The sequence below is a fragment of the Streptopelia decaocto genome (genome assembly GCF_964273445.1).
Source record: "Streptopelia decaocto genome assembly, chromosome: 6".
NCBI lineage: Eukaryota > Metazoa > Chordata > Aves > Columbiformes > Columbidae > Streptopelia > Streptopelia decaocto.
In genome coordinates this window covers 24,313,380-24,335,762 of record NC_138660.1, presented here as the reverse complement: position 1 = coordinate 24,335,762, position 22,383 = coordinate 24,313,380, and the positions used below count along the sequence as shown (strand labels likewise).

Here is a 22,383-nt window from a genome sequence, read left to right as displayed (position 1 = left end):
CCCAAAAAGGCAAGAAGCAAAGCCATTTTCCTCCTCCTTTCTCTGTGCCTGGATCATTTGATCTGCCAGTTCATTGACAAGAATTGGGCTCTTTAACTTACCTGGAGAGATGCGCCTGGATCCTGAAATCATAAAGCGCTCACTTAGTGTTCAGAGTGTGCTGCACCTGAGCTGGTATCGTTCCTCCAGGGGATCTTCTGTTGGTGGTTCATGTGTGAATGACTGCAGGATTAACAGCACTTCCGATGCTATATTTACACCTTGTACAGTCAGTGGTTGAGTAATTTTGAGCTCAAACCAGTTCTTAGGGAGGACCTGGAATGTGACGGTAGTTGGGACCATGTAACTTGATAGGATGATGTGAAGAGAAAGCTTAAAGGTAGAAATGGAGCAAAAGTCCCAGTCTTCTCCATTCACGTGCACTAAATTGGGGGACTGCTAAAGGGGATTCCTGCTTTTAATCCTAGGAAGTGCTCCTCCCTGCTCCTGTCTCAGCCAACAGCCCTTCTTTCCCTGCTCTTCCACTGATCTTACCTCTCCCCAGCTTAAACCTCTTTACAAGTGCTACGACAGCAGCCTCGTAAGACCTGTATGATGGGGCATTTTCTGTGAAGGTAATGAGGAGGGTCCTTTTGTGACGCAAGAGCCATTGAGCTGGTTTGCTTATCAGTTTAATAATCTCCACACACACAAATTTTCTCTCATCAGCTGCATAAGCAGTTCTGCTTAGCCCTGTTTGCATATCAGCAGGAGGAAATGGTGTAAGAGAACTGCATTGACAGATAAAACCAAAACCAATGCCCTTCCTTGGGGCATGTCCTCATCTGGTGTTGGTTGACCTGTGCTGTGGCAATCCAGAGCAGCTGGGGATCCAGTCTGTGACTTCCAGCTCTGCACCAGATCCTCAGATATGTGAATGAATAGGTGCCTGCGAAATAGTCTTATGTTGCTTAGTGAAGTGGTACTGAGCTCTGGGAGCAGTTCTAGTTCTTCTGTGTCCTTTGCATGAATGACATCAAAAGATACAGGTTCATGTGAATACATGACAAAATCCTCCAAACGCCCTGGAAAAACTAAGCTATGATTTATGGGTAATTTCTTTTCATCTCCAATTGCCCTTTGTGACTCCTTGTATAAGGGTTTCTAAAATCATAGAAATCTGTGTCTCTCCTGCATGGAGTGATTCTGAAAGGCATACGATGAATCGACTCACAACGTAATTGTAAAAGAGATTAGTATGTTTTATTGACCTGCCTGATCACCCCAGCTGGGGGGCTGACTGCAGTCCTCATTTCATGATGATTCAACAGGTAACGCAGTGTTTGTGTTACAGCCAAGGAAGCTCTTAGAGTGGATTCCATTTTTTCTTTCAGAGGAAGGGATTGAAACCAGCATTGTTTGCTGGCTCAAGGCCATATTGTATGTTATAACAGAGTGCTTTGCAGGTGACTTAAAAGAGTTGATCAATCTGTCATTCACTTGGGAGAAAAGTAAAAAAAAAAATATATATATATATATATATTTTTTTTTAGTCAACACTTCTCGGGCAAGCTCCACAAAGCTCAGCAGCTGCTGAGGAAGGTCATGCTTACCACCTTACAGGTCCGCTCAGGCTTCCCTTGGGCTCATCTGCATTAATGTGGCTCTCCACTGGGCAAAAGACTCCTCCATACCCTATTAAATAAGAAGCTAACTGAATTTAGCTGGGACAAAATGTTCACTATGGCTGACCTACAGATGTACATGTACAGTGGGCGTCCGCTCTAGGATAGAAAGGTGGGTTTTCATTTAGGCTGTTGTTTGGGATTTGTGCATGAAAATGTGCCTAGCAATTAGCTGTCTTACTGTGATATAGCTGAAATAGATTATTTGGGTTTTTTTGAGTACAAGTCAATGCACATACTAGTCCTTTAATTTACTCATTCATTGCTGATTTTGGCCCCGTGTCTTTTGGATTTCTGCTTTTTCATTCCTTTCTGAGACACCCATTCTACTGGCAACTAGAGCCATTTGCTGTTTTCTTTCTTTCTGGTCAGAAGAAGAGTTGAATAACTCACTCTGAGGCTGATGCTGATATCACTTGCTGCAGTGACATCTGCAAACATCTCAGTGACCAGGTGCACTTCAGGTTTGTGTTGGTTCACATGCTTCAGGGAAAGAAAGGAAGAGAAATGTTGAAAACCCTTGTGCATGCAGCCATCTATGTGTCTCGGGATCTTCCAGTACCTTTTGTTATGGGAAAGAGTGGCACAGTGCAATTCCTTTCTGGAGATGGCCTAACCATATCTCCTCTGATCTGTTCCAGGTACCGAAATTGCGTTTATACGTACAGAATTCTGCCCGATAAAGAAAATAAGCTAATTGTCCAGGTAAGTCATGCCGTGTGCCATTCGGTCCCACAAAGATGCACCTAAGCTCACTGCTTTTTTTCAAAGTAGTTCCAACACCAAGAGAAAAAGGATCCAATGAGTTAAACGAATGCCCCCAGGCAGCACAGTGCTAGTCTCCAGTCTACCACTTTGGAGATTTTAGTCTCCGATCCGCTGCTAAGGCTGTCACCACACTCCTTAACATGTGTGCCCTCCATTTGGTGGCACTGCCATGTTTTATACAACTGAGAACCTCCGCCTAGGGAATACCTTTCCCTCTGAAGCCAGCTTCTCATCAGTACATCATGAATCTTTTCAGTCCAACATTGCATCACAATTTACCTGCACCCAGAGCATGTAAATTGAGTTGTGGTCTCAGGATCCAGAAAGTACCAGGCTTGAGGGCAGGAGTTTCAGACCTTGTGTTTATTCCTATTCTGCTTTAGGATCCTAAACAAACCACTTCTGCTTCCTGTACCACCTCTCAGCCCTGTTTTTCTCAATATAGATCATGAAACTTGGGCTGGGGAGGGAGGCATGGTTTCTTATAGCCCCAAGAAGTGGGCAGGGCTTTACCAGTGGGCAGTGGGAGCTGCAGCATGCCTGTCCTCTCAGCACAGCCAGGGCTGCATGGGCATTCCCTGGAAAATGAAATGGAAATGCCCACGCTACTGCAGTCTGCCCTGCTATTCAGAGTGGGTCTACGTTTGTTCCTTCCTAGTTCAGATGACAATTAGCTTCCCACACTAGAAATACAGATTTCTGCCAACTCCACGTGCACTCACAGCTCACATGCACCGTGTTACTTAGGTATTTCCAGATGTGCTTCAGGGGCAGCAGTTTTTCTTCAAGATCTGCACTATATCTGAAACCAGGGTGATCAGGTTAGTGAGGACAGTCGAGTGCTGACTTATCTGTGGGCTGTTGATAAGGATTTTGGATTGTGTGTCCTGGTTGCACACACCCAGCCTGGCTCCCTCAAGAGCCACTTTTGGGTGGCTCAGGCTGTTCTTAGGAGCCCCACTCAGCTGCAGCTCTGCACAGACACAGCTGTATTACCACCAAGGCAAGTTCCAGGCTCTCAGTGCCATGCTCCAGAGGGCTGTGTGCCCAGGGACAGCCACCAGCATCAGTGTGCTGTCCCAGTTGGTGTCACAAGCTTCAGCTGTTTTCCCCAGATTTGTTGAGATATCTCTGCCTTGCCATAGCACTTCTCTTTCTGTGAAGGAACTGGCAGCTGGACACTATGCCAGACCTGACCTGGCGCTATATGTGTTACTGTGGCACGTCACCAAAGTTAATCCATGTTCCCAGGGCAGTGGACAACGCTGTGCGGAGGAACCTGCGCAGGCTCTGCGGTCTGCTGGTGTGGCGCCAGCACTCAGCTGGAGTGAATAACCTGTCATTCTGATCTGGCTCTGCACCGTATGCTGCAGGCTGTGTGTAGTAATGCACAATTTTTCCCCATCATCTGATGTATCTCAGCCTTATTGTCCTGAATAATGTCTTTTGGCATATCATGCTGGTATCATGATGTGTTGTGATGGTAAGATAGGTGCCCAGAACGTGATACGGCATTTATCATTATTTATAGTACTGAGGACAGCTGCTGAGATGTCTTCATCCTCTCTGGGGAGGGATTACTGGACTACTGCTGGATCCAGACAGTGTTATTAGGGCTCCAGGGGATTTTTCTGAATTAAACCTTTTGAAATCTACTAGATCTGTTAAGGAAATACGATCTACTAGAAGTAAACGCAAACCGATTTGTAAGATTCTCTTGGGATGGTTGTTGTGATTGTGAGGGATTTCTTTCATTTACATGCTGTGGGATGCAGAGGGACCGTGGTGGAATACCTCGGTGTGCTGAGTTGCCAGGAGCTGTAGGTTGGATATCAGGAGCAGGCTAAATAAAGTGTGTTGTTAACTCATGTTTTGAAGACACACCACCTCCTGTTTTGCTCTGCTTTATTCCAGTTCTGTGGGAGCGGCAGGAGAAGGGGGCTGGCTGCTTCTGGGGAGACAGAGATGCAATCAGAGCTGTAATTGAGGCTCAGAGCAGAAAACTTTCATGTTGTTGACTGCTGCTCTTGGTGCGTTGTTCCAGCTGGGCCAGGCTCGATTGCTTGGCTGTTGACTTTTGCATAAAACAAAAACTATTTCACATGCATTAAAAAATCGGATTTTTTGAAATAATAGTTCTCCTGTGCAAGGATGTAAAAGCTGTTGAATAGGAAGGAGTCTTGATTCTCATTAAAAAGGGGTCTACTAGTCCTATGGAATTAGATCAGATGTTAAATTATTATAGCAATCAGTAGGTACTTCTCATTTCTGGGCTTAAAAATAAATTAAAAAGACATAGTAAAATTTCAGTACAAAATCCTGAGATTAGCCTGTATTAGTTACAAATATGGGCCCTGATGGTGCAGTGAGCCCTTTTTTGCCTGCATGGTGCTCCTCCCCGAAGCCAACAGAGTTGTCTTCCTGCCCAGATCTGGGCTGTCGTCTGTCAGGTGTTTTTCATGGTGACAGCAGGTTCAGAAGACGTGTGGTATCACAGATACATACACAGCGCTTGTGACGTGACAGCTCTCCCTCTGCCACTCTGTGGAGTTCTTTCACCTTTAAAGCTGCAAGTTGCTTCACTTTCCTTTGAGTCTTGGAGAGTAGATTTCAGGGTTTTTTATGCAGAGCCTGTTCTGGCACTAATGGAATGACACTGTCATTTTTTTCCATGGTTAAATTAACAAGTTCAAGTACAAGTGGCAGAAAAGGAGGTGCATATTTTTGCATTCAGGCTGAAGAAAAAAATATTTGCATATGTCCTTCCGACATTTTGTGGCGTGCTGTATAACCTGCCATTGGGTTTCTGCATCTGCAGCAGCTCTACAGCAGTTACCATAGTCAGGAGCCCCTCTCACCTGCCATATCTGGCATCAAACTGGTATCCCCCCAAAGCACACCAGGCCACAGGAAGCACAGCACTGTAACAAGAAGTAGGGATCTTTGTCCTTAGGCTGAGAACAGTTAGTCATCTGTGTTATCCTGCAGACTCTCACTGTAGTAAAACATGGAGAAGTGAGAAGCTGAGGCAGGATGAGAGCAAAAAATGTAGTTACTCAGAGATCCAGGAGGCTGGAAATCAGCTTTCTTCTCTATAAAAAGAAATGCGATTTTTCCCTTGCTCAAATGGGGAGTCATAATTAATGCAAAGTTGTTGAAAGTTTGGGGACTAGCTGAGTGTAATCCCGATCTTGAGAGTCTCTTCCAGCCAAAATTATTCTATATTTGCACAAAGAGGGTCAGAGCAGCAAAGGAGTCCTTGAGAATCACAAGTTCAAACTAAACACTAAACTAAAGCCACTAAAACTCTTTCTAAGTTCAGCTCTTGCCATCCAGATTAATAGCAGGTAAAACTTTCCTACACTGTCGCTTAATGTGTCTCAGTTATACAACTAGCCGAGGGGTCAGCATGACCCTCATCACTGCACAATCTCAATTCCTTGTGATCTTAGCATTTCCTCAACAAGGGGAAGTGCTCTTGTTCCCATTTTACAAATGGGGAACTCAGTCCTAGTCTGTTAAGGAGGATTGGGTTACCAAAAATAATTTTAAATAGCTGTCCCTTGCTGACTTTCACTGGATCAGAAGATGTGTGCGGTGTATCAGTATTCATACCCCTTCGTCTTCAATATGTGGTCAAAGCTGTCACGTAGTCAAAGCTGAGTCGTGTCTCTGTAGTCAGTGGGGAAGAAACAGGTTTGTGACCTGAATGGGCAAATTGTCCTTAGCAGGTCCCGTCTCTGCTGCCTGAATAGCCCAGAGAACTCCTCGGACTGCCAGACTTGGCGGGCTGCAGTCGGGTAATGGGATCCCTATTACAGCTGACTCTCAAAAGCTGCTATTGAAAAACTGTGGTACTGCCTTTGCCTAATGCTTTACCCTGTATTGCCTTTTATATACTCCAGTTTTAAAAGCTCACCAGCAAGAGTATAACCTGCCTAGTGAGTGAGGATGCTTGAAAGAGGGGGTGAGAAGGAAGAAGACACTGGAGTTGGCTGGTCAGTAAATATGTATTGGTATAGGGTCATGTTGGAAGTGTCTCTAAAACCCTGTGCAGTTTGATTTCTCTAGATTTCTGGTTCATCTCAAATAGGAGCTCACAGCCTGTGTTATCTGACAGCTGTTTGGCAATCGGGCTGCAGCGCAATCAGTCGTTTCTCCGTGTCAGCGAGATTGCATCTTAGTTTATGCTCCTAGTCAATCAGATAACACTTTACAGGTCGTTTCCAGGATCAAGCCCTTGCCTCTTCACCACTCTGTGTGAGGACTGAGGGCAGATATCCTGATTGACAAATGTCAGTGTTGCACAAACAGGGCTGTCACCAAAGAAGCCTTTGCTAAAGCCACTTGAGACAGAGTCAACCTAGTAAATAGTTTTGGGAATGGCTTTGGCTTGTTCCAGAAGGTGGAGTCTCCTTAAGAAACTGGGGCATCTGCATAGCAGGTTTTTGGTAGCTCAGTGCCATAGACAGATACCATAATCGTGTGCTGTACACTCCTGTGCTGTGTGGCACAATCTGGCCTCTGAGTTGGAGGCAGGCACAGCCTTCCCGTGCTTTTCCATGGGCATGACCTGATGCTTTAGCTCAGTCACGAAACATTCCCATTCTGCAACCCAGAAGTTGAACCAGACACACGTGTCCACCACCCCAGGGCTCAGGCCTTGCCAACCACTGCTGCTTCCATATGGTAAGGGTGCTCTTGCCTTCTTCTTGCCAACCTGTTTTATTTATCTTGTATGACCCTTAAGTTTGCTCTCCCATTCATGCCACTGTCGGAGCTCTTGTCTCAAGTGAAATACCTGCCTTGAAATGTTGCACACTGCCAAAGAGCGAGGCTTCAGTCACACACAAAGCCTCGAATGGTGTTTGCATCTTTTGGCTGCTGCGTGGGAGAGGGCAGAAATAGAGCTTGGCTCGAGCAGCAGTAGGAACCACTTCACATTTTCAAGCAACCTGGAAAATGTAAAAAAATGCATTCAGGTGAAACGTTTCGGTTTTATTTTGAGCTTTTCAGAAGCTGTTGCCAGGATGTTGAGGAAAAATGTTATTTCAGGTGGAAAAGCTGGATCATCCTTTTGAAAAAGTCCAGATAAGCAATTTTGAACTTTTCACCTTTTTAAAATTTCGTTTTTATTTTTAAATTAATTGGGGGGCAGAAGGGTTGAATGAAGACCGTGCCTTGCATAGCACATGCTCCAATCCCCTTCATGTTTTTAATAAACATTTTTGTATTTTGCTTTGAGCAAAACTGTTTGATCAACTCAAGAGTTCAGCAATTTCTCTGAATTACCTTGTTGTGAGAAGGAATTGTGAAAAGCTGCCTTCTTCTCACGCTCTGCAAGAGACTGTGTTGTGGTATGGAAAACATTAGTACTTTAAAAGTTCCTGCCTGCCTTTTTCTTTCCGCTTGGCCTGCTCGGGCTGTCCCAGCTGCCCGGCTCCTTGACAGCACACAGGCGTGTGCCTGCATCGCCCTGCGCTCTGCTCCGTGGGTAAATGCGGGAAATGTTCCTTTTTTAGTTCTGGTGCCAGATCATCGTTGCTGTGAGCACGAGCACTGCTTCTTGTGCCTGTGCTGAAATCCACAATTGCTGCAAAAGGCTAATTAAAAATGACTTATGTTTATACTCACCGTTTGTTGCAGAGGGAGGGTTGGACCCTATGTACTTGCAGGTTTTGCTGACTTCAGTGAAAATTACAGATGTGCGGCACTGTTTTACATTGAGTGAACATCTAGCTTTTTTTTTTTTTTTTTCCTGGTAACTTTTTCTAGTCTGTTAGGAGGCTGTGTGCAACAGGAAACAAATGGTGTGATGTGAGCAGTTAGAAAGCGGGCCGACAGCCGTGACTCACTGCAGCAACTGCTGCCCAAGCTGTAGGTTGCCAGTGTACTTGCAGCACTGGCTCCCAGAAGGTAGGAGAGCCGAAAAATACTCTGTAAATACTCCCTTGCCACTTTAGAAATACGTTTAGGGGAAAACATCTAGATTTGTACTCTGTCTGCATGTGGCTTGGCTAAATGTGCCAGGAAAGTCAAAATCCTCTGTCCTGGGATGCTCAAGACGTACAGCGAGAGGGCTGCTTGTTCACGGCAGCCAATTGGGAGGATTGTCCCAGCCTTGAGCAGAATTTGTTCTGGTTCTGAGTCCTCCAGGGTGGAGCTCGACTTAAAAGCTTCATCCGGTGCTAACCTGCTCTCAGGGCGCAGACACAGGGCTGCCCATCCTGCCGGTGGGATCTGATAAGAGTGTGCGTTTAGGTCAGTTCCTGCATTCCTGGTGTCACCGCGGCTGTCACCAGCGTCAGTGTCTGGCTGTGGCACACACTGTACCAAGTCCTTTGTGAGCCCTTTGCAGACAGATGCAAAGTTTTTGACCTTCTCTATGATAATGCATTGTGATCCCTATTTGCTGTGCTGCTGTGACACCTGTGGCCAAGGAAAGCTTTTCTGTAGTAAAGTTTTTATGATTTGCCTCAGATCTGTCTATATCTGACCAAAACATTCCCACTAGGAAATGGCACTTGTGTATTTCAGTAGGACACACAGAGGGGTCACCAAGGGGAAGGGAAAGAGCCAGGAGGTACAGCCCAGTCCTTACAGTGACACTGGTGGTCCCAGTAAAGCTTTGGAGTTGGGGACCCCACTGAAGAGTTGAGAGCTCACCGGTGTGCAGAGCCTCTGTGGGGAAGTGGATTTTATGCATAATAGTAAATTTCAAGAAAAGTTAATGCTGAGGATGAAATTGATTTCCCATTTAATTCCACAGAAAGCTTGCTGTGCTTGGCACTGAAGGGCTGAGGTGTAATTAGGGTGATTGCTTTTCTTGGATAGAAACAAGGGACAAGTGGACAACCAGATAATACTTAGGAGCAATATCTCAAAACATGGTTAGGGAAACACATTTCTAGTGTGCACAAATACATAATTTAGCTATATTAAGCTTCATTTTATTACTGAAAATGGTAGATATGCCAATTGGAACACTTTGCAGTATAATTTAATGTTGATGTAAATCAGTTTGTAATACTCTTGACAGTCTTTACACATAGGACTGAAAGTAATTTGCAGTCAGGGTAGCAAAATCTGTGTGTTTCGTGTATCTGCAAACTATCCAAACCTGTTTATACAAGGAAAATGTTTTTTTTCCTGCTTTTGCATCTGAGGTAGGAATAAACATAATGCATTTTACAGGTTTTGAAAAACTGAAAGAAGCAGCATTTAATAAGAGAACTAGGTGTTTCCTGAAACATTCAAACTCCTGCTACTGAATCTCTCAATATAAAAAATTCTTCATACAAACAAACCATATCCAGCTTTTGTCTAATTTGAACCCTTCCAGAATGTTTCCAGTTTCCTGAAAATATTCAAAAAAATTTCAGAGAAGGTGGCTTAAATCAGGTTAAAGTGATATTTTAATTTTGTTTTTCAGGCTTCAAATAATGAAATCAGGTATTTGAAAGCTAATGCATGCCATGAAGTAAAATCCCTTTTCCTTTTATCTGTATTGTGAAATGCCGAAGAATGTCATCAATTTTTCTTACAGTTTGCCTTTCAATAAATATAATGTGTTATGTCATAAAACCTTCATCATGCTTAAACAACCGAAAATTGCAGATAGGCAATCCTCACTGAATGTACAAAAGCAACTTGCAGGCGTTGCAAAATACTTTGAGTGTCCTCCTGGCACAGAAGTGGGGCAGAGACTTTGGCCGGGGACAGGAGTGAGCGGCTGGGAGGTGGTGGGAGCCTTGGCCTCCTCTGGCACAGAAACACCTTCTCCAGCAGCAAATACACTTTAGGAAGTTCTTGCTCTCCCCTCACTGCCCTGCAGACATTTCCATTCCAAATGAACCCTTTCTGTGGGCGCATTTTAAAGGAAGGTGTAGTGACCTCTGCTGATGGGCTGAAAGCTATAAGAATGTTTGTTGTTTGTTTGGGTTTTTTTAAATGCACTTTTCAAATTAGCCTCCAGTCTGTGCTTGTGAGGCCACATGTATAATCCTAAGTGAGATGAGCACCTTGGAAAAACACACTGCGACATTTCCAGGACTAGCAAAATGAAAACTTTCCTGAAATTCTAAATCTCTCCTGGCGGATGAGCAAAAATAGTTGAAAACTTACACAACCAACATTATCAACAAAAAAGTATTCTCATTTTTCAGTAATTCAATGGATGTTAGCTTTAATATTACAAGTCACACAGTGTTTAAACCATTTCCTTCTCTTATCCTTTTAATATTTTGTGTATCTGAAGACTTCTAATGAAGCTTCATAATTGAAGGTAAAGTATTCAGGGAGACAACAGATTATTTCTCTTTCATCTGGGTGGTAATGAAGCACTGTGTTTTATTGCTTCTGTGCTTTGAGGCATAATAGGTCACAGAGAAAAGCACTCATTTTCAGGCAAGTCTTGAGTTGTTTTCTCAAAGAAAGAAAAACTAATATAATGTTGGTACTATATGAGGTTTTGTCCTGATGATTTAAGATAGGGGTGAGCCTTAGAAAACATTGCTATTCAGTTTGTTTACGCTGAGTCTTACGGCAAATATCACCATCTGTACAAAATAATCTCAGCTTTTGTTACTAGCAGGGTGATATCCTTTTTTTCTCAAGAGAGGTATCGTGGTTTGCTGGTGAGATGTGTCGTTGCAGGCTGCGTACCCTGTGCAGAGATGGAGCTCGCCCAGGTCACAATACTTGGGCTCCAGGTAGACCTTGCTCCCTCAATCTGCTCGGCAGCCTTAGGGAACAGGACCGATAGACACTACCTGTGCTTGCAGCTTATTACTGATACAAATATAAAATATAATTATATGATCACCTTTAAATAACAACTTGTTCAATTTAAAGCGTTGTCCTGGTTGTACTTGTTTTACGTAAATGAGGTTTGCTCCACTAATGCTTTTCAAATTTACCTTTTGGTAGTTGAAGCTGTTTCGTGAAGTTTTAAAAGAAATGTAGAATCCTTTAGCTTTCAGAGTGCTGCAGAAATGCAAAGCATGTACGACTTGATTTCAAATGAAAAAAATGGTTTAGGGAAATGAAACAGACTTTAGCAAAAATAGTTCAGGTTCAGTCATTTCAGAGTCCCTCGGAGAATGAACACAGCTTTCGGCTGTTCCCAGGTCTTTGCTCGGCTCTCTGACTTCTCTGGTCTGCAATTTGTAACTTCTGACAGCGTTTTCCATCTTGGTTCTCCTCCGAAAGTCTAGGTCGGTTCACTTCTCCTGTTCCTTTCTCCTATTCCATCCCATGGCTCTAAAGATCTCATTTTCCAGAATTTTAAAAAATAACACCAGCATAGCTGGGTTCAGCAAACCCTATGCTTGGAGTCTAGCAAAGCTCTCTATAGGCTGGGGTTGCTCTGCATTAGCAAACTGTTAAGCCTGAATTAAAATTTCCAGATAACTGTGGATTAGACCTCATGCTCCAAAACTTGTCCAGAATATAATGACCTGTCTTCGTATAAAGTACCCTTCATAATCGGACACAGTAGAACCCACATGCAGTAAGCATTGGTTGTTCACAGATGCACTAGGTCGCCCTTCCAGAAGTTTCTCTTCCTCAAATGCCACATCCCTGTACATGCAAAACCAGAAACCTTGGTTTGGGTCCAATTTTGGGGGGCAAAGTTTAGCAAAAAATTTGTAACAATACCACATCTGCTATTTTTATTCCAGAGGTGCAGTTCAGGAGAGAACCTGAAAGGAGAAGGTGTGAAGGTTGTTTTTGTTTGGTTTTAGCTTTGTGGTTAGTTTTGTTACATGACAGTGTTTCTTCAGGCTGGATTCTGTATCTGTTCAAATAGTAGGTACAGCTCAGTGCTTACTTCTAATTGAGTAAGGGTTTGTCTTACTCATGCAGCAGATGAATGAAATAAGGGACAGTCCTTTGAAAGAAAGGATGAGTGGTCACCCATAGTGTCACAAAAATAGAAAACAGCCTAAAGCCTGAGAAATTTTGCAGGCTGAAGGTAGGAAATTGTAACACTAAGGTGCTCACCCTCATCTGTGCATTGCTTGTGGTTTTTAATTATGCAATCCCAGAAAGTTATGCAGTATCATGTGAATGCAGCTGTTTTACATGCGCCTTCTGCCTGCCTCACTGTGCTTCAGCAGTGTCTCTTCGATAAATGTAACTCCTTTAATCTTCCATTTTCTCTTTTCCACTGGATATTTTGTGTAATTCATGCATCTTTAGTGTTGGTGTCTGTTGAACTAGGGATTCATTTGGCACAGATGACAACAGCGAGGGCAGAGAGCTGGTTATGGACCCTCCACTCGCTGCCTGCACAGGTTGGAGGAAGCTCCCCCAAAATGTTGTGCAGGACTGATGGGAGCCGAGGCGTCCCGCTTTGCAGGCAGAGCCTGTGTATATTTGTTTGCCTTGCTAGCTCTTGAGAACTCATGTTTTCCAGCTTGTCTTGGTAATCACTAGAGCCAGATAGTTTATGAGGAAATGAAAATGGAAATTTTTGGATAATTTTTGTGAGGAAGTGAAAATGGAAATTTTCATTTGACTCCAAGTGCTGAAGCTTTTCAGTGGAAAACCAAAAAGCACAAGGCTTGTGATGAAATTACAAAAGTTGCGAGAAGTAGCCTATTCCCAAACTTTTACTTAAATCCTACCCACACGCTACAGAAGTGCTAAAAAAATTGCATCACATCCCCATGGATCTGCAGTCCTTGCTCATTCGGCACCAACTCATCTGACTTGCACCCGGCAGCTAAGTTTAACACCAGTGCCTCGTGTTCTGTCGTGGAACTGTACGCTTCTTTGCTTCTTGTTGCTGTCAATCTTATTTAATATAACACAGAGAAATGCTGAAAGGATCAGTTGTTCAGGAGGTTTCTCTTGGTGTGATGCGTTGGATCATTATGTACTGTGTTGGTAAAATATTTTTAATGGGTAGAGTTTGAATGGCTTATTTAGTGCAAAGGGCTACCTCGAGTACATGGTGTTGGCACTTTCTATAATTGCTTGGTATTCTTGCTGGCTTCTATCTAACTTTATTAGTTAGATATTTGGCAGTTAGCATACTTTTGATGTGAATTGTGAAGTGCCAGAGCAGAGTGGAATGGGGTCCTTAAGTGGGATCTAAGGATGTTATTTTTGTGACCTATGTCTTGTGTGGAACAATGGCAGGTTCAAAAGACTCCTGTAAGCCCTTTAACTTGCAGAACTTTCTAATATGTTGGGGTTTTTTAGGATGTATAATTTTAACAAGGAACTTGAGATAAAAATTTGGCAGACAGCTATACTGTACTGAAAACTCCTTTCAATTTTCCGTCATTCCAAAAGACACTTTTAATTTGCAAGTGTCCCAGTTCTGCCGTGGGAGCACTTTCTACCTGTGAACATGACCAATCTTCGGGCTGCCAGAACGCAGCCAGAGTGGGATCATGTAGAAGAAAAGTCTTGCCAGGCCAGGAGATATCAGAAGTGGCAGATATGACAGTCAGGATCTTTTTAAGATTAAGTCAAACACATTCCATACATAGAACACGTTAAGCATTTGAAACTGAGCATGAGCAAAATGTGTTGTATTTCCCAAGTGTTTTCTGTGACATTGCAGATAGGAAGAAGTGAGGTGGCCATTTTGGCCAAAATTGAATCAGGAGGGAGTCCAGGTTTTAATCTAGACTTTTACCAGATGATTTGGAAGTGCAGTCATGCTGTGCCCTCCTGCCCAGTTAGCAATGGAGGCAAGAAGGCATATTTGCACCTGGTTGACTTGTTCTCAGCTGGCAGCGATAGGATTTGTATTTCATGCACATGCTGCGAGCAAGGAAGTAGATGCTGAACTTTAACAAATGTTTTGTGCAAAGTAGTGCAAAAATAATTTTACATTTCCATTTTTTGATACATGTAATAACAAAGGAATCATGATGCAGTGCCAGTAATACATATATGGTGTCTCTTAAGTCAGTAGTAAGCTTAAAGAAATGGAGCTTGTAGTAGAGGCGGTGTGTAATGGTGTCCTTCAGTTGCATTTGAGGAACAGAGGGAATTTTACAGGACAGTCGACAGAGTATGTTTTTATTTTTTCCTCTTTTCACGTAGTTTTTCTTGTTTGGATGTCTGATTTTCAGCCAGGAACACAAGCTAGAAGTAATAGATACTTAGTTGTTATTAAATTGCAATTCCTTGTTTCCTTCCATGTATGATCTCTTTCAGAAATTCTGAAGCCCTCTTTCCCAGAACTCACAGATTTCCACGTTTTTCACCTAAAGTCTTACATGTAAAAGGCCACTGTAGCACAAGTTACGTGAATAAGCAAACTTGAGCATCAGGACCAAACTGTATGCAGAAAAGGATAAGAAAGCCTTCAGCATTTCTCTTCTCAGAGGAGACAAACACTATTCACCTTCTGTTCTCTCCAACATCACTCAAGTTATATAATTAACAACTGTGCTTACACTGTGTCATTCTCCTGAAAATTTCTATTATTTTTTCCACGTTGAGAAGATGCTGGTTTGGCCACTCACTGGCATCCTCTGCCCATGTTCCCCAGATTCCTCCCTTTGCCTCTTCTGTCCTTCTCTGTTCCTCTGCAGGGACTCTTGCTGAGATTTACCCAGCATCCAAACTTCCTGGCCCTGGGTGTTGCATTCAAAATAGAGTACGTTTCTGGGTGGTTTGTATTTTGGGAAGTAGCTGGTTCTCCCAGCTGTGATTCCTGCCTGTGATCCCATTCCTGTGAAATGCTCCTGAAATTTCTTAGCACGAGATTTGATCGATAAATAGGAAATGTTTACCAACAAAACAAAAAAGGAACACAAGCAGGTTGCTTTGAAATGCTTTAAAAAATAATTTACTGGGAATTTCTTAGCTCTTAGGTTCAGCTCTTTGGTGAAATATAAATGCTTGCCTACATGAGAGCCAAAAGTAAATTTAAAAATGCCACATAGCCTTCCTAGCTAACACTCTTGAAGACAATTTTTTCCAAACTAGGAAGCCTAAGAATTTTTTTTTTCAAATCTAAAAGGAAAAAAGCTCCTGCCAGCCTTTCACACCAAAGTAGAAGTGACCTGATTTTCAGCTTCCGTTTAAGCTGGTGGGTATTGCAAGAATTTTATAACTTTGAAAACTTGTTGACTGTTACTGAAATGCCTATATATGGGTTTAAATACCTGGTTTAAGGCACTCCAGTTAGAAAAGATTGCCCTTAAGCAATATAACCAGATGACCAGTTTCCTAGTTCCTCCTTGCACCGGGCTCAGGAAAGGAAAACACTTCCTCTTCCTTCAGAGGGCCCCAGACTTCCTGTGCCATCTATTTATACAATTGTTGTAATGAACCCCAAGTTAACCACTTCCTTGCCCGCCTTCGTGTTGGCTTTACATCTTTTAAATCTCTTTTCACTTCATGTGTTTATACTCCACATGTAACCTCTCTGAGTTATGTTCAGAGCTGCTTTTCAGCAAACCCATATTTGGAGTAGCTGTTGAGGTGTCTGTTGGCCACATGGCATTTCTTGGAGATAATGAAGGAGAAGAGACTTAGGCTGCGCTCTGTTGGCCTTTTTACACCGGAGATGAAATTATCTCAGCCATACTAAAACCTGTTGAGAAGTTTAGGTGGACAAATTCGGAAAGGGGATCACAAGATTTAACCAAAGACCAGAAATTAAAGGCTGTAGTCATACCTGTTTGCATGAAATGAAGAACTCAGAAGCAAGGCCAGGCTGGAGGAACCTGATCTTGGGTGAAGATGTCCCTGCTCACGGCAGGGGGGTTGGACTGAATGAGCAGGAACAAGTTGTAGCTGGTTGTGTTAAACCACTGTACAGTGAGTATACAGGAGATGGAAGGGAAATTGATAACTGGAAGGACCTGCAGACTTGAGGGCAGTTTCTGGAGGACAGGAGACACCAAGACATCCTGTGGGAAAGGTTTCCAGCCAAAAGGGTTGGAGTTGGAAGGACGTGTGCAAGATCTGAGAGTCTGTGGTTTGGGATGCAGCTGAAATGGTTGGGCTGGTCATGAGATGCTCTCTGCGTAGCCTGATTTCACTGTCTCTGCCTGCCGAGGCTCCCTGAGACCTAATGTAAACCTGCACATCTGCTGTCCTAGGGGGACTTGCAGTACAGCTAGTTGCCATCCTCTTTATATGAGAATTTAAAACTTGTAGGACTGCTGCTGTGATGTCTCCAGGCTGTCCCTTTGCCAGACCTTACCAGTCCCATTCTTCAGAGCTTTCCTGGTAAATCACATTTTTCAACTCTTCGGCTGTCCTTGTAATTTTTCTTTGGGACTCTCTATGGTATTTTTACATGTTCCTTAGAATATGGTGCCCTGGACTGGACACAGCAGTCCTTACTTCACCAAGTGTAGTGGAATGGTTTCTTCCTGCATCTCATATGACACTGCCATTCATAGATCTTAGAAAGACGCAGGCTTTTCTGATGCAGTTTCCCACTGTAAAATTGCTGTGCAATCTCGGATTCGCTGTTATCCAGAGCCCTTTGTGCAATTCTGCTGTTTTACAGGCTGTTCCCTGTGTTGCATGTGCTTGTGAGGTGTTTACTTTTTGTACCTTGTGGCTACAGTCAGCGCAAGGCTGAGGTACCGCGGTGATGCTGTGGAAGCAGAGCCTGCCCTCTGCGCTCCCATGTCCTAGGAGCACGTTTCTGGGGATGTGCTGCGTTGCCATGGAGATGACACTTGCCATCTACGTTTCTAATGACTTGAAACAATTCACTTCGCAATTAAAACAAGATCTATCCCCTGATAACCCCAAGGAAATAGTTACTAAACGAGGGCGGGGGAGCGGGAAGCGGATTTCATTGTTGCGCTCTGCTCCGTGGCTCCAGCTTGCTCCGTGCTGCCCTGTCTTGCTCGGTTTTATTTGCAGGGGCCCATTCCATGTCTGCTCCCTGCCTCAAAACCCAGAGCAAGTTTGCATAAAGTTCAGGCTCCATTTTGGCTCGCTCCTGTCATCCAGCGTGGTTGTCTCGAGGACATTTATTCAGAGTGCACCATCTGCGGCCAGATGCAGACCAACTTAGTGCCGGTATTTTACCACCCACCCTTGCTTTTCCTTCCCAACGCATAAACCTTTGCCACAAGTTCAGGTGTGAAGAAAGCAAATGTCCCAGCTACCTGCTGCTTTCCTTGCTTGCTGGCAGTGAAAATTGTATTTCCAGCCTTCAGGCAGGCCCATCTAGCAACCTGAGCACTCACTGCAACATTACAGAACCAGGTTCTGCTACACAGACGTTGATGCCACAGCGCTTGGCGCTGCTGGGCTGGGAACACCCCGCAGCCAGGACGATGGTCCCATTATCCTGCAGCTGTAGCAAAGTTACAGGCTGTTGGATTTAGAGAGGCTCACACAACACTCGTCACCAGTGGTATCTGAGTGCCTTGCAGCTGTTTCTCAAGCAACATGACTCGTGTCTGTCATGCAGGCTTTGTTCTCATCCTTTCCCAAGGGGAGAAGCAAGTGCAGCGAGGTCTTGCTTTTACTGTTTTCTCTCTCAGTTCAAACAATGTATATTTTTTGCTGTGCCTCTGTGTGGAGGGATGCTCAATGCAGCGTACCCTGCTCTCTTGGGAGGAGTGGGGAAATTTGGGGGGTGCCTTGAAAGGAGAGGAGTTCATTTCATAGTGCAGGCAAGCAGGCAGAGGAGTGGGTTGTTGGGTACTGCTTTGTGCTGGAGGGGCACAGCCCTTCCTGCACGCTTCCTCTGTTGAGGTCCTTGCAAATAATAACAATTATAATACAAAAGAGAATGAGTGAGAATAACCCAGCAATCTTTGCTTTCAGGCTCTGGTGATGGCAGAGCTGATGTGTAGCGAGGCGGAGCTGCTGCTGTGGCTTTCGTGGCGTGGGGCAGGGCCCTCAAGCTCCCCAACCATGAGGAGGTTTGAGGCTCCCGCATCCTTCCCTCTGTGCTTGGCCATGGCTGGTCGGAGCTCCCAGACCTGCTGGTTCCCTCTTTCTTTATTGTGGCTCTCGCTGTCTCTGTGCAGCTGCCCAGGATGCATGTTCATCTCCCTGCTGGATTCTGTCTGAAAATATGCAAGTGCTATCCTTTATTTTTACTGTGTGCTGTGGGGAGTTGATCATTTTTATCCCGAATGGCTGGGGTAAGGTCGGCTGTCAGAGCAGCCAGCACTGCCAGGATGGAGATGGCCTTTCTTTGGGTGTTTGGATGTGGATGCTCACAAAGCTCAGCTCCTCCACATGGCCACAAATGCCAGTTACCCTTGAGAGAGGAGGCAGTGAGGTTCATCGAGAAAGGTGGCTGGAGGTGGTGGGCTGGCTGCAGGGCAGAGTGCATGTGCAGTGGTGGGGCCTCCCTGTGCCTGCACCCCTCTAGCCTCCATGTGAGCCAGGGCTTATGGCCACTCTGAGGAATTTGAGCTGGCCCACAGGCTTTGATCCACTCATGAAATGTGGTGCAGTGAGTTAGAGGAAGGAGGCTTGTTACAAAATGCTGCTGCTGCTTCTGGTTACTGCAGAGACCAGCACAGTTTCAGAGACTAAACTATCCCTGGCAGCAAAAAGTGCTAATTTGGCCTTTCCTCACGCTTACATCCATTTGACCTGAAAAGAGCTGTGCAGGGCAAGCGGTCTCCTTGCAGGTGCCCTGGGAGAGCAGGAGCTGAGCTGCAACACAAGACTGAGAAGGTGGCATTCGGGCCCTGAGTGGGAGGGATGCTCTGCTGGAACAGGACTGAGGGCTGTGGGGACAGTCATCAGTTGTTGGGGATCTGAGGCAGCAGGCAGACAGTGCAGTCTCTGGAAAGTGAAGTAGGAGCATGAAGATGAGTTTGCAAAGAGGAGGAGTGGGGTTGGCTGCAGTAATTCAAGAGGTGGAGAGAGAACTGATGGCAAAGCTTTTCTCTTGCAAAGATGGAGGTGGCAAACCCTGACCCTCCTGGTTACCCTTGATGCATTTTAGGGTCTGAGAGAAAGCTCCGAGGAGACGTTATTGCAGCCTTTCAGTACTTAACAGGGGCCTGTAAGAAAGGGGTGGTGGATTTTAGCTAAAGGAGAGGAGAATCAGGCTGGATAGGAGGAAGAAATTGTTGCCCCTGAGGGTGGTGAGAGCCTGGCCCAGGTTGGCCAGAGAGGTGGTGGATGAACCATCCCTGGAGACATCCCAGGCCAGGCTGGACGGGGCTCTGAGCAACCTGAGCTGATTAAGCTGTCCCTGGTCGTGGCAGGGGGGGGACTGGGGGAGCTGGGAAGGTCCCTTCAACCCAAACTGTTCTGTGATTTTATGATTAGAGCTACATGCTTTTTTTTCCTTAATGTTTTTCCCCAATTCTTAGCCTTTGCAGGTGGCATCAAGAAGCAGAAGAGTGTGGGAGGGCCAGGGCAGTATTTGTTTTAATCGGTGTAAATCAGAAGTCATTCTGATTATGCTGAGTTGGTGCTGCTATAGCAGAGCAGGATCTGGCATGTGCTGTTACGGTCCTGGGAAGTGTTAACCAGTGATTTGTTTCGACACCTCTGGCCTCACAAAAATATAATCCAGTGCCGAATGTGATGTTTTCCCACGTATGAGAAGAATAAATCTTGATAAATGCAGGAAGACATGGGAGACAAAAAAGGAGGCTGTACAGGCAGAGCTCTCAGAAACATCATACACATTTGTTATGAAAATGTGTCTTGCTGTGACTTTAAAGACATGCAGGTGTAGTTAAAAATGAAAGGTATTTTTGATGGCAGGCCTGAGGGCACTGAAAGCTTCAAAAGTGGTTTAGTATTGAAAGCACCGTCCTAATTTCTGGCCTGAGATTTTATTCTTTAGGAAAATTAAAAAGCCTAGGACTCACCAGACGTTTTTCTGTGCTCTGCTCACAGTGGTTTATGCCAACATTTCTCCTGTTTAATCTCCTGGGTTTGCTACATTTGCCTTTTAAACAAAAATTTTGCAGATAATAAGAAACTGAGCAAGCACAAATTGCAGGTAAATAAGCTTGTTCAAACTTGACTTAAAGCTTTTTGTGTGTGAATTTTTACAGCCAATAATTGCAATCCAAAAAGAAATTAAAACTTCCTGCCTATTAGTCAGAGGCAGAATGTCAAATGTGTGGCTGAACAACAAGTTATTTCAAATTGGAGGCAAAGTTTAATTCGTTATTAACTAACCATGTTTCCTGTGCAAAATCTAGCTTTATGCATGTAAACTAGTGCAAGTCAAGCCTGCTGTTGGGGTGCCCAGGTCTTCCCTTTGATTGCCCGCTGCTGCTGTATCCCCACATGTGAATGGTTCCCTGTGTTGCTCTTTTAAGTCAAGAACAGTCTTGTAGTGCTGGAGAACATCTGCTCTGGACCGTTCTGCCCCTTCTCCTTGATGTTCTGCTGCATATGTAGACGGGACCTTCTTGGGTTGGTTTCTCTGAGAAAACCTCTCATCCAGGAGGAGCACACCTCATGAAGAGTGAGCAGAGCTTGCATGTTGCTGTTGCCTTCGGTTTGTCAGTACTTAAGCATGGTTCTGGAGGTAACGCAGAACTTTTTTTTGCTCAGGAGGTCTGTGCTGAACCATGACAAATTGTTTCTCTGTCCTTGGCCCTTGGTTGGAGCGACGGGGCAGATCTGCAGGGGTGGCAGCTGCTCCTACCTGGTGAATCCAGCCCATTTACCATTCACGCTGATGCGTAGATACAATTGCTCTTAAGCTTTGCCTCTCTAGAACCTCACACCTGTGTTTGCCCTCTGCTGGTATCCGTTTCCTCAGATTAGTGGCCAGGGCTGTGCTAGAAACAGGTTTAGCCACAGTTAAAATCCAGCCGCAAGCTCGGTGTCATGCCTGATGCGTTCACAGTCCTCACTGTGTCCTGAGCCTCAGCTTTCTAAATCTTCATCTGAGCATTTTTTTGCCTGACAGTATCTTGCTAGCTTGTTTCATTTGAATCTAGTTGTGAGTCTTTGTATCCTGGAAGGGATGCTAACATCTAGATTTAGACACATTTATCTTGCAGTTTCACAGAAAAATTCTTCCTGGATACCACAAAATATAACTTAGTCCAAGGGCTTTGTGCTCAATGAAAAAGAGGATGCAAAAGTTAATCCAGGATAATTCTTTGTTTTCAAAGTCTTCCTTTGCTTGAAGCCAAGCACACTGAGTCAAATGAGAGAGCTCTTCGGTTTGGCTTCAGTGGATCTTTGAGGTTGCCATTTTTGCTGACAGGTGTCTGGAATGCATGTGCATATCTGTGTTTGTGCTGCAGGAGTCGTTCTGCACGCAGCCTGTGGTCAGACAGGCAGCGAGGGCTGCGTTGCCTTTCCTGGGACTGCAGCCGTGGGGTTTTCTCTCTCTGTGACTTTGTTTTTCCTTTTGTGAGGAGCGTTGTTTCTGGGGTAGGAAATCCTCAGACCATGACAGCTTCTGTGTTTTGTTTCAGGCATCAGAGGGTGTCCCTGTGAAGTATTTTGAGAACTTGGAGGAACTGATAGAGTTTTACAAGAAGGAGAACATGGGTCTGGTGTGGCATCTCAAATACCCAGTGCCGCGGGAAGCAGAGGAGGCTGCAGATGAACTGGAGGAGGATGCTGGTGAGAATCCCGTGGTGTGACTTGGTGATGCAGACCCTTGACACTTACTCTTAACTGGAGATACACGGTGCATGCAGGGGGGTTAGAGCAATAAAATGGAACAGGGCGTAGAGGGACCTGAGCTGGCATGGCCTTGAGGCAGTGAGTCGTCGTGGCTCTGGGGCAGTACCGCATCTGGAGCATCATTTCAGCTCACCTGAGGGAATACATTGAGTCTCTCTGCAGAATTATATTATATCAGGTGCAAGGCTGACCTATCTGTTGTCCTTCATCTGACCTCAAGCTGGTGTATGTCCAGCCATCTTCCATGTCTCCGCACCCCTCTCCCCACACTTTTGTCTGTATGGCCACTGTCCCAACAGCGGAGATGTCCCCTGGAGACCTAGAGCACATCTCTCTGCAGTGCCACGTGCCTGTGGCTGCTGTGGGT

General features: G+C 44.7%; 1 protein-coding gene across 4 annotated transcripts in view; it reads left to right on the top strand.

Moving 5' to 3' along the window:
• The window catches only part of INPP5D (inositol polyphosphate-5-phosphatase D), a 58,049-nt gene that overhangs the window by 9,221 nt on the left and 26,445 nt on the right, over positions 1–22,383 (top strand). For all 4 annotated transcript variants that reach the window (XM_082057290.1, XM_082057289.1, XM_082057288.1 and 1 more), the window contains exons 6-7: positions 2,306–2,369; positions 21,803–21,953. In XM_082057290.1, the coding sequence (XP_081913416.1) occupies positions 2,306–2,369; positions 21,803–21,953 (215 nt within the window). The remainder of the gene's footprint in view (positions 1–2,305; positions 2,370–21,802; positions 21,954–22,383) is intronic.